Source organism: Macaca nemestrina, chromosome 10 (assembly GCF_043159975.1).
Source record: "Macaca nemestrina isolate mMacNem1 chromosome 10, mMacNem.hap1, whole genome shotgun sequence".
In the NCBI taxonomy this organism is placed as follows: domain Eukaryota; kingdom Metazoa; phylum Chordata; class Mammalia; order Primates; family Cercopithecidae; genus Macaca; species Macaca nemestrina.
The window spans coordinates 68,296,380-68,309,496 of NC_092134.1; the positions used below are offsets into that span (position 1 = coordinate 68,296,380).

At 39.5% G+C, this 13,117-nt stretch overlaps 1 protein-coding gene across 2 annotated transcripts in view; it reads left to right on the top strand.

Annotated features, from left to right (window-relative positions):
* Positions 1-8,434: 8,434 nt before the first annotated feature.
* Positions 8,435-13,117, top strand: part of LOC105473451 (WNT inhibitory factor 1) — a 71,759-nt gene continuing 67,076 nt past the window's right edge. For both annotated transcript variants that reach the window (XM_011727275.3, XM_071071500.1), the window contains exons 1-2: positions 8,435-8,727; positions 9,213-9,352. In XM_011727275.3, coding sequence (XP_011725577.2) covers positions 8,580-8,727; positions 9,213-9,352 — 288 coding nt within the window. In that variant the 5' untranslated portion in view covers positions 8,435-8,579. The remainder of the gene's footprint in view (positions 8,728-9,212; positions 9,353-13,117) is intronic.

Below are 13,117 nucleotides of genomic sequence, written 5' to 3' on the forward strand. Positions count from 1 at the left end.
AATAGATATAGATATATAGATATGCACATATACAGAAACCACATAAAAGGCAAACATAGATGACAGACTATCTTTTATGTGGCTTCTGGCTTTAATATTTTTGTTTAGAAAGATTGCCAAATGCTTACCTAAATTTGTTCCTAGAAGATTTATAGACCACATTTTCAATATTTTTTCCCACATAATATACGAACTAGATGTTTTCACCACACCCCTCAGCTTTTTGCCATTCCTTAGCCTCATCAGACACAGAAAATCTCAGGGAAAGAAGAAATGAGGGTTCCTTTGTGGTAGTGGCAGTCACGTTCCTATTGACACCAAAACAACTCTGTCAAAAGGATGGGTGAATATGGTGTGCCCACTCCCACTCCAGGCAAAATAGCCTCATCAAAGCAATATGTCAGAATTGTCTCATTTCATTATTTGAGGCTTATTCTGAATTAAGCTCCTTTATAGAGGACTTCTATTACTCATGGAATTTTTTAGTGCTTCAAGTGTCTGTGTTCTAAGATGTCTGTGTCTGTAATAACTTTCTGAATGTAGGAATGGGTAGAAAGCTAGAACTTAGAGTAGAAAGAAGTCAGTATATTTCAAGTATATTCATATTCCTAGCGGTGGAATTATTGAGTCAAAGGATATATGGATGTTGAATTTTTATGGATATCGGGAAATAGAGCATTGTTCTCCAAAAAAGATGAATCAATTTACACTCTCACCAATAATATATTAGATTATCTGATTCCTATATTCTTGATAATATTTATGTGTATTTACTTTTTAATTTGTTTAATTTTATATTTATCAGTATTTTATATTTGGGCAATCAGTAAAACAAAACAACATTTCTCTTTCATTATGAATGAAGTATCTTTTTGTCTTTCTGTTTCTGTTAATCATCTATATCCTTGTCCATTGTTCTACTGGATGGCATACTTTTCCCTTTGTCATGTTTTTGCAGATATTTTCCCTAGTATTTTGTTTGTGATGGGTTTTCCTACATAGCTTTTTAAAACTTTTTTCAGGTCAAATTTATACATCTTTTTTTTTTTTTTTTTTTGAGACATAATCTTGCTCTGTTGCCCAGGCTGGAGTGTAGCAAGTGATCATAGCTCACTGCAGCCTTAAATTTCTGGGCTCAAGAGATCCTCCCACCCCAGCCTCCCAAGAGCTAGAACTACATGCCCATGCCACCACACCTGGCTATTTTTAAAACTTTTTTGTGGAGATGGGGGTCTCACTATGTTGCCCAGGCTGGTCCCAAACTCCTGAGCTCAAGCAATACTCCCACTTCAGCCTCCTAAAGTGCTGGGATTACAGGCATGAGCCCCTACGCCTGGCCAAATTTATATATCTTTAAAAAATAGTTTTTGTCTTCCTTAGAATGGCCTTCCCCATTCTAAACTTACAAGTACATTTGCCCATGTTTTCTTCTAGCCCATTCATGATTTTTTCTAATTTTAATAAATGTTTTATTAAACTATAACATGCATATAGAAAAGTACATCAATCGTAAGTGGACAACTTACTGAATTTTCACAAAAGAAACATTCTGATGTAGCCAAGATTCAAATCAAGAAACAAAACATTATTAGTACCACTGAAGCCTCTTTTATGTCCTTTGCAATCATTACCACTCTTCAAAGGTTATTACTATCTTGATTTCTAATATCATAAGTTAGTTTCTCATATTTTTGAATTTTTAAAATATGGAATCATATTTAAAACCAAAGTATGTACATTTTGGCTTTTTTAACTCAACATGATGTTTTCAAGAGTCATTAATGTTGTAATTATTAGGATGGGGCAAAAGTAATTGCGACTTTTTACCATTGCTTTTAATCACAAAAACTAATACAATTTGTTATTCTTATTGCTATGTAATATTTCATTTATAAATATGTAATAATTTCTTTATCCATTCCACTGTCAATAGATATTTGGATTGTGTCCATTTTGGTGCCATTATAAACAGGGATTTTATAAACATGTGTTTGGATGACTATGTATATATATACACACACACACACATATATTTATGTATGACTTTGGATGACTATATATATATATATATATATATATAGAGAGAGAGAGAGAGAGAGAGAGAGAGAGAGAGAGAGATCTTTTTTTGTTGGGCTTATACCTGAGAGTATAATTGCTGGGTTCAGCTTTAGTACTTCTTTTCAGTTTTCCAAAATGGTTGTACCAATTTACATTACTACCAGCAGTATATAAGTTTTGTTTGCTTCATATGCTCACTAACCTTCATATCCTCATTAACCTCATATATTCTTTCTATTTCATTTTAACCATTCTGATGGGTCTGAAGAGGTTTCTCACTGTAGTTTGAATTCACACTTCTCTGATGGCTAATGAAGTTGCCATTTTTAATGTATTAATTGGTATTTAGGTATGTTCTTTGTTCAAGCCTTTGACCATTTTTCTACTGGACTCTCTTTTCTCTTGTAGATTTGTGGAAATTCTTTATATGATCTGGATAAGAGTCTCATACATCCACATATCTTCTCCCATTCTATGGCTTGTCTTTTCACTCTCAATACTGTCTTTTGATAACAGGTTCTTAATTTTAATACAGTTCAATTTACCATTTTTTCTTCCTGATGAAACACTATTTTAAAAAATTTCTTTGAAAGGGGTTTAATTAAATATAGTGGACATCCAATAAACTGCACATATTTAAAGTGTATATTTTGTTAAACTTTTGGGAGTGATAGGTAGTATCTATTATCTTTATTGTGGTGATAGATTCATGGTTGAATATCTGTCAGAACATCAATTTTAATAGTTCAATAATACTTCTTCCTATGAAGATACTCTAATTTACTTTCTCATTCCTCCACTATTGGGCAATGAAATTGTTTTCCCTTTCTTCCTTATCATATATATAAAAAAAACCTTCATTAAATGTCATAAGGATAAAACAGCATGGATGAACAAAAAAGAACGGATATGGTTTTTGAAAGACAAGATATACTAGGTTGCTTGGCAATGCCATCATGTGAAGAAAGAAGGGCAAGAATGTCACATAGGATGATGAGGAATGCTCCAGTCATGCTGTGCTTCAGTAATGAGCTGTCATGTGTTGTGATGTGCAGTTCTTAAGTGGTAAAGTGTGCAAGCCGCATAGCAAGAGGTGCTAACCTAGGTGTTGACAGTTGCCTACTTCAGGAGAAACCGACTGAAACAGGCATAAAACAACCTTTTTCTCTTCTTAAAAATGGTTTTCAATTACAAAAGCATTGGCTCATTTTATTATGAATCAGAAAAATATTTGTGCATAAATGGAAAATCATTCCCTATCCGTGTTCCTACTTCCTATAGGTAACCACTGGAAATATTTTGTTATATAAACTTTCAGACATTATAGAATAGACAGACAGTTATAGTCTATCCATAGTTATGTATAGCTATTATATATAGTTGTATAAGAAGAGAGTTTTTTAAGCATAATCCTCGCCAACTTGCCCTTTTCATTTACTATCTTGTGTCTTCCTCTCCACAGCAGTGTAGTAGAGGGGTATCTGCTCCTTCCTTCTCCAAGACACAGCTCAGGGTGCAGCTGATATGCCCCAGTCTCAGTCCCAATGCCTGCAATCACCAAGATAGTTCTGGCAACTTGCCTGGGTGAGTGAATGGCCGGACACTGACAAGACCTACCCCTAGAGCAGTGTTTGCCCTGGTTCCCACACAACTGCACTTCCAAGATGAGCACTGGCTTCAGCCCCCTCAGATACCATCGTCTTCCCTGTTCCTCCAGGTCTCCAGGACACGCATGGCAAACTCAGGAGCCTATAGAAGCCTAGATGGTAAAGTAAAAGAGCAAAGCATGCTAGGTGGAAAAGTAGTGCAACTGTAAGGACTGGGTGCACTAGCCCTGTTTGAAGGGCAGCCACTACTCACACCATCTGATTCTTTGTCAGAAGGGAATATTGTCAGATCTCTACATTTTCAAGAGAAGCCAGAAATCAAATTTTTAATTAAAAAATCTGCTTTTCAAATGTCAGCAGCAAAGATTTTTTAAACATACTCAAGTCTTGATTTTTAATTTTTAAAATAAGCTTTATATTTTAGAACAGTTTTAGATTTACAGCAAAAATGGCAAAGATAGTACAGAGAGTTTCCATATACCCCACACCCAACTTTCCCTGTTACTAACATTCTACATTAGAATGGTACATTTGTCACAATTAATGAGCTAATATTGATACAGTGTTAGTAGTAGTTGACTGACATTTCCTTAGCTTTACCTAATGTCCTTTTTCTATTCCTGGATCCTGTCCAGGATAGCACATTACATTTGGTAGTCATGTGTCTTTAGGTTCCTCTTAGCTACGAGTTTCTCAGACTTCCCTTTTTTATTCACTGACAGTTTTGAGGCATACTGATCAGAATTTTGTAGAATGTCCCTCAGTTGGGTTTTTCTGATATTTTTGTTGTGACTAGACTGGGGTTATGGGTTTTCAGGAGCAAGATCACAGAGATAAAGTACCATTCTCATCACATTGTATCAAGGGCACATACTATCCACATGACTCATCACTGTTGATGCTCTTGATCACCTAGTTGAAGTAGTGTTTGTCAGCTTTGTTACTTTCCCCACTTTCCACACTGCACGCTATAAAAGGAAGTCACTCTGCACATCCCACACTTCAGGAGTGAGGAGTTACGCCTCGCCTCTTTGAGGACAGCAACCCTAAAAAATTATTTAGAATTGTCCTCAGCACAATCTTCCATAACCAGGTCCTACCTACATTTTGGGCTTTATCCCCAGGTGCTCCCTCCCCCTCCCATTCCAGGCTCATCATACTACAGGGTCAGCACCTGCAGATCCTGCATGGTGCCATTCTTTCTCATGTCTCTTGCTCTCACTATTGCCATTGTCTATGCATGGGTGTTCCTTATCTTTCCCCCTTGCATGATCAACTCCCCTTTGACCCTTTGACCTTCAAGACTGCTCAAGTATGCTCTACTCTAGAAAGTGTTCCCAGAACCCAGTCTGCCTCGAGGGATTTTCCTCAGTCCCAAAATACCCTGTGCATTTTCCCACCATGACATTCATTCCTCCCTATTGTTTATTCTCAACACACTCTCTTGTTAGATTGAGAGTTCTTTGAGAGCAGGACTGTCTTCTCACTTACCTTTCTATCCCCTGTGCTTATATAGGGCATACATCAGACACTGGGTAAATATATTTTGAATGAATGAATGAATGAACAAATGTACAGAATTCTAGATACAAGATTTCTTCTATGAATTTCCAGTCTTTCTGCCTTATCAACAATCACCACATTCTGCCTTGTATTACATCTGTTTAGGTGCTTGTCTTACTTATTTTAGTAGCTCTATTGCACTTTGAAGGCTATGATCATGTTTTATTTGTACTATAATTTCCAGGTCAATGTCTTACACATAATAGGTGTTTAATAAATCTTTGTTGAATAAGCAAATGAGTTAATGAACAAATAAATGAAGCTGCCTGCACACATAATTGGTGAGAGGGAATCGCACAAGGAAAGGAAGCATAATGAACTGGAAAATAAATGGCACAATTTTCAAATGAAATGAAGTTGACTTGCCAAGCACATTATTTCCAAATTTTTATCATATGCTAGTAAATATTGTCACGTGTTTGTTTAAAGAAATTTAAAAACTTAATTCTTAATGAAATAGCTATATTAACTGCTCCTTAACAACAGAAAGGAGAGTCAAGCCTGATTCATCTCTTAGAGATGGACCTCCCGACAAAAAGATCCATGCTGCTACTCTTAAAAATTGCTGTTGTATAACACAACATATGTTCCTTCCTCTCCTTTAATAACCAAATGAGCTTATATCAAAAAATTTTTAAATAGCATTTTTCTTTATCTATCTCTAATAGAATATTGTTTTTCTAAGTGTCCTCTGCTGGAGGGAAGTAAACAGAAAATAACCATTCTGGAAGGAAAAAAAATGTGCTTATAGCAAGATAGATTGCCATTGTTATCAACACCAAATTCAACTGCTGCAGAAGAATTTCACTTAGAGGAAACCAAATTAGGAGAGAATTGAGTTCCTCTTTTTCTTGCACCAAAAAATAAATTTTATGAGTACTTCTCAATTAGTATTTGATTAGGAAAACCTGTAGAGGGCGTCCTTGCACCAAGAGCCATGGAGGTTTGCGCAGAACTAGGAAAAAAATGTTAAATTAAAACCACACGCTCCAAGTCAAAGAAAATGCCTATTGTGCTGTGAAATTATTATCTTTACCTGGGTGACACTGGCATTACAACGTTAAAGTGTTTTAAAAGTAGCCTAATGTTCATACATTATATACATGAATATTCACAGAAATAAAAAATAATGAAATGTTGGAAAACAGGTAAATATTTTTATTTTAAAGGAAGAATGACTGCAAAACTTTGAATGCAAACAGACTTAATTATGATTTATTTATCATTATGAGGTATAAGTTACTAAGAGAATGGGCTTTGAAGTCAGAGTGTCTGGGATTTGAACCCTTACTCTCATTTACCAGCTGGATATCCACAGTCAACTTACTGGACTTTTTGAGCCCTCTTTCCTCATCAGTAAAATGAGAATAATAGTAGTACCTACTTAAGAGTTGTGAGGAGTAAGCAAGCACTTAAAATAAAAGTACTTTAAAAATTAATACACTGCAAGTTCAAATCAGTCATAAACTTCTTATCTAATTCCTTTTTTCCTTTTTTTTCTATTGGTTGGTTGTATAGCTGTAAATATTTCCTTATTGGAAATCTATATTCTTAGAACCTAACACTGATTTAACTTGATGCCTGCACATGTCCAGCTTCTCTTCTGTTGTTTCTGTTTGTTTTTCCCTCTTGAGGCATCTGCTACTCTACAAAGGACTGATTGAAACACCACGCCCAGCCTCAGACATTTGATCCTTGAGGCATTTGTCACAGCATCGGGTACTAAAGAACAAAGACGAGTAAATGAACCTTTTCTGAGTCCGAAGACTTTCTAAGTTTTTTTTAAAATTAAAAACAAAACAAACAAACAAAAAAAACCCTTTTGCTTCCGTTTTCTTTGCACATCCAAGGAATTAGGCAGGAGGCAAAAATAAGTTCTTTCTGTTGGGCCAGGTGGATAGGTTAGGCTGCAGACCACTGCCGGCCAAGCATGCTTCTCACAGACGAGGCCAGAGCCTTGGTTTTGCCCCCATGCACCTGTGAATTCGGCAATTTTTAAAAAATATATTATTTTATTTATTGATTGATATTTTTTTTGAGACGGAGTCTAGCTCTGTTGCCCAGGCTGGAGTGCAGGGCACGATCTTGGCTCACCGCAACCTCCACCTCCTGGTTCAAGCGATTCTCCTGCCTCAGCCTCCCGAGCAGCTGGGATTACAGGTCACCGCCACCACGCCCACCTAATTTTTGCATTTTTAGTAGAGACGGGGTTTCACCACTTTGGCCAGGCTGGTCTCGAACTCCTGACCTCCGGTGATCCGCCCGCCTTGGCCTCCCAAAGTGCTGGGATTACAGGCGTGAGCCGGGCCGAATTCAGCAACTTCTAAAAAATATCAGCAAACGTGAAGATATCCACGACGTTAGTGGAGCCCTACCCCGCAGGGTCGGGTACAGCTATCATCCAGGGCCCAGGGCACTCTTCCGGGCACTGCCGCGTTATCAGGGAGACAGACGGGCCTCCCCAACTGCTGGGTGTCGGGCAAGTAGCAGCTGAACGCCCTGCCCCTCGAGCCAAGACCAGCGCCTGCGATCAGACCACCGGACAGTGGAGCCTCGAGTTTTAGCTGCTTGGGAACGCGCAAAGTGTCAGCCAATCGCAGAACAGAGCGCATAGGGTTGGCGAAGAGAGGAATCCTGCCGGCTGAAAGGGAGACGATGGGCAATTTGCGCCTTCAGTCAGCGCGGGAGGAGGAACAGGAGTCATCACCCTCTTCACCATCACCATCATCAGCGCTCAGTCAAGCCCAGCATTGTCCGCTCTCTCCATTTCCCTCCCCCGAAGCCTCCCTTGGCCCGAGGCAAGTGACGTCCCAGGGGTCTCTGAGTGCCCTTCTCCGGGTTCGCCAGCCCTACACGCCCACTCCGCGTGCGCTCCACTGGGCTCACCGCGCTGTGAACGCTGACTCGGGGGTCCCGCGCGGCCCCGCCCCCGGGGGACCCCACAGCGCCCCCAAGTGGCGGCCGCCCGGGCTTTGCAGGCACCACTCGCTCGCACCTCGCTTGCGCCAGCCCTTCCCGCTCTTCTGTTCTCGCTCTATTTGCCCCGCTGACTGCCGGCCTCGCCAGCTTTGCCAGTCTTACGTCTCTGCCACCCCCACTCCCGCCCGCGCCCCATCTTCTTGCACGGCTCACGCCCGCTGGTTCCCCCCCGCCTCCCCCGTCCTGCCTGCCCCCTCCTCCTCCTGCTCTCGCAGGCTCCTTGGCACCCAGGCTGGGAAGCGACGCTCCCAGCCGTCTAAGCGGGAACAGCTCTGGCTGAGGGGGCTGCAGCGCAGCTGAGGATCTGACGGCCTCAGGTTGCGTAGGTGCGGCACAAGGAGTTTCCCCCGCAGCAAGGAGGTCCTGAGCAGCATGGCCCGGAGGAGCGCCTTCGCTGCCGCCGCTCTCTGGCTCTGGAGCATCCTCCTGTGCCTGCTGGCACTGCGGGCGGAGGCCGGGCAGCCGCGGGAGGAGAGCCTGTACCTGTGGATCGATGCTCACCAGGCGAGAGTACTCATAGGTAAGGCCCCCGCGTCCAGCGCCTTCCCCTGCCTGTGTCCTCTCTCCACTCTTCAAGAAGGAGGGATACCTGCATTTCGTGTGTTTTAAAACTTAATTTCCATAAAAGAGTGTTCCCACCTTTTAATTAGAGATTTTCCATCTGAAAGCTTATAAACTTCTCTTTTAAGAAACCAAAGCTGATCTAGTGTTCTGATCGTGCTGTTGTTAATTTTTATAGCCCTGCGTTTTTAGATGCACCCAGCATTTGTTTGCATCGGTTAACTCCATGTCCATCCCTTTTCCCTGAAAGCATGGGTCTGTTGACATCATTCTCATCATCCACGGAGGACAATTAATCTTAGTAGCGCTGATGGTACCGAAGGCAGATGCCTTGTGAACAAAAATGACCCATACTAATTATTTAGTTTTCTTTTTGCTTGAAACTTCTGATTTAGATGATTTCAAGTCTACCTGATTTGATCGTTGTATTGTTTTAAAAACCAGGATTTGAAGAAGATATCCTGATTGTTTCAGAGGGGAAAATGGCACCTTTTACACATGATTTCAGAAAAGCGCAACAGAGAATGCCAGCTATTCCTGTCAATATCCATTCCATGAATTTTACCTGGCAAGCTGCAGGGCAGGTAAGTTCTGAGAAAATTACCCTTTAATATTTCCACTGCCTTATGGCAGGTGGAAATAGTACTGTACAGTATGTAGCCTGGCACATTTTACAGTTATTAAGAGAAATTTCTCATCTGATTGCCAAAGCAAACAAAGAATTAATTTCCATTTATTTCAAGTTGCCATATAAATTAATGATTTTCAAAAAAAAAAAAGAGTAAGCCATGTGCCTAAGCCCACTATTCTGATAAGACTCAGTGTCCTGAGGCTGCTGGAAATATAAAGATCTCCAATACCAACATCACTGTGTTTCTGTAATCATTGACATTAAAATTTAACATACTTAAAAGACTCTTTTCCCATAGTAGTTTCTAATCATTTGTGACATTCTTTATACTTTACAACAAATTTTAAAGTCTATAAGTATTTCTGACACTGTGCACTTTTAAAAAGCCAGTATGTTGAATGTTATTCACTGGAATATGAATGTTGCATATTTCTGGTAGAAGTTAGATCCATAAGGTGTCATGTAAGAAAGTTGTAAAATATTGCAGCCTATGTTTTCAAGTTACCATTTTAAATGCTTTCATATGGAAAAGAAAACTGCAATCTATTTTTTATGAAGAAGCATTCCTTTTATTCCTTAGCACATTAGCATCTTCTATATGTTACTTTTTGTTCATTTTATGGCTTCTAATTTTAGAAAGAAAGAATAAAATGCTTATGTGAATTTAATTTCTTTTGTACAATTGGAGAATTTACTTTAGAGGACAAATGGCAAGTAATAAATTCTTTAGCTTATTAGTTGGTAAAATGTGTCTACTATGAAAATCATTATAATTATAATTAAAACCACATTTTGAGGTCTTTTTATTCTAAAGTTCCTTAAATGATTATTTTCAAGAAGAATGTGATACAGAAAACACTTTATAAAAAAATAACTATTTTGAATTGAGAAACCACTTTGTTTCCCTCTAATTACCTGTTATGGTATAGACATGACCATTTTAGCTGTCTTTTTCCCCTCAAGTCTGTTATCTTTTTCTTCTTCTTCTGAAATAGATCAAATCTAGGCCCTTCAACACTTCCATTGCTATGTGGTTAAAAAAAAATTGAGGTTTTGGATTCATTGAGGTTTATAACAGGAAAGTCATCTGCTGTTAATACCCCCATTTTGCAGATAGGGTCATTGAGGTTTTTATTGCTCTATAGGGAAATTATTCCTTTCCTCCCTACAAGTCCCTCTTCATAGATACTTTATAAACAATTAAGTGGGGAATATTGTGAAATCAGTAATAAACCAATGAATGGCCTTTCATTATCTCCTTTTCAGCTGAATCTGTTTACTTGTGGTCGACCACTCATCAGATGGTCATTAACTAAATGGCCAATTAATTCTATATTTCTGAAAAGACATTTTTTAACCTATACCTTTATGGGTTCATAAGAACTACTAAAAGGTAGCTTGAACTGCACCCCTCCAGCTGAAAGGATTTGGTAACTGGTTAACTGTAGGAGAAGCAGAAAGTGCCAATAGCTCTCTCTCGCTCTCTCTCTCTCCCCCCCCGTCCCTCTCTCCCTCCCTCCCTCCTCTCTCTATCTCTTTCTCACTTATGTTTGCTGAAGAATAGAATTTGAAGCAAAGGCTTAAATTCCATGTTGCCTCCCCTATTGCTTAATAGTATAATGCTTGTGTGCAAATATTGGCATATTGGTGAGTACAAAATGGACTGACATGTCATACAATCTTGGGAATATGTCCTGTAGGGGATTAGGGAGGAGAGTGGAACTGGCATGAAGATGAAGTTTGTAATATTTTTTTCTCCTGCTTGAGTGTTGCTCACCTATGTGGATGATCTAATGATGCAAGACAATGTTAGCACCTCAATTAAGCTACCTTTCTCTCTCTACTCATTCGGCCTTGAATAGGTTACCACAACTTACTACATAAAATCTGCTTTCTGAGGAAAATGTGGGAAGGGGGAATAATCTACACAATACCAAGCAGCAAGATGCTTTAAAATATTATTTTTTTATTTTTAATATCATTTAAGTATGGCTAATTTTGCTCACTAAAGTTATGTGATCCCAGCACCATCATTTTTGAAATGCACAGAAATTCTGAAGATGGGAAAAATGACTTCAATACCAATTAAGTATTTTGAAACATCTATGGCTAAAGCCAAACCACATCAAAACATTTACATGGAAAATGAAAATTTCATTTCATTATCTGATTATTTCATCCAAATGATATCAAATGTTTAGGCATTTCAGCAATACATAAACAAAACACATAGCTGATTAATGAAGTTTTAAATTTTATATTTAAGTGTTTTAGCAACATGTGGACAACATTAAAATAACCTCAGGATTGAAGACCTTACAGAAGCAGTAAGGTGTTACTTACTTCCAATAAATTATTGGTCCAGTAACGAAGGGTCTCCAACCTCTGGGCCACAGACCAGTGCTGGTCCATGGCCTGTTGGGAACTGGGCTACACAGCAGGAGGTGAGTGGCAGGCGAGTGACTGAAGCTTTGTCTGTATTGACAGATGATCCCCATCACTCGCCTTACTGACTAAGCTCCGCCTCCTGTCAGATCCGCAGCAGCATAAGATTCTCAAAGGATTGTGAACCCCATTGTGAAGTGCACATGCGAGGGATCTAGGCTGCACACTCCTTGTAAGAATCTCATGCCTGATGATCTGTCACTGTCTCCCATCACCTCCAGATGGGACCGTCTAGTTGCAGGAAAACAAGCTTAGGGCTCCCACTGATTATACATGATGGTGAGTTGTATGCTTATTTTATTACATATTACAATGTAATAATAAAAGAAATAAAGTGCATGATAAATATGATGTGCTTGAAGCATCCAGAAATTATTCCTCCACCTCCTGGTCCATGGAAAAAATGTCTTCCGCAAAACCAGCCCCTGGGGCCCAAAAGATGGGGGACCATTACAGTAACCCAAAGTGTTCTTGGGCCACTTAAAATGCATCTCATGTTCCACTTCCAACAAATGCAAATAAAAATTACAGTGAAATTCATTTCCCCACATCAACTTGGTCAGATCTTTTAGAAGTGGTTTTAGTATGTGGAGAACAGTGCATTATCATCATATGCTGCTGATGTGCATGTAAACTTTTTTGCAGGGCTGTTAGACTCTGATGGCAAAAGGCAGGATATAGACTTTTTGACTGGACAATTTTACATCCAGAGATTCATGCCAAGGAAATAAGCACAGACATAAATAAAAATTTAGGTCCAAGAGTGTTCCTCATCATGATGTTTATAAAAATTAAAAAATAGATACAACTTAGGGTCCAGCAATAGTGGCAGAAGAATAAAATGAAGCAGTTATAAGGATATTCTAGACATCCATTTGGGGCCATGGGAAGATTCTCATGCAAATTAAGTAGTTTATAAAAGTGGTCCCCAACCATTTTGGCACCAAAGTCTGGTTTCACGGAAGACAATTTTATTTTTTTATTTTTTTATTTCTGTTTTTGAGACAGAGTCTCGCTGTGTCGCCCAGGCTGGAGTGCAGTGGGGTGATCTTGGCTCACTGCAACCTCTGCCTCCCAGGTTCAAGCGATTCTCCTGCCTCAGCCTCCTGAGTAGCTGGGATTACAGGCACGTGCCACCACGCCCAGCTGATTTTTGTATTTTTAGTAGAAACGGGGTTTCACCATGTTGGCCAGGCTGGTCTCGAACTCCTGACCTTGTGATCCACCCACCTCGGCTTCCCAAAGTGCTGGAATTACAGGCGTGAGCCACCAC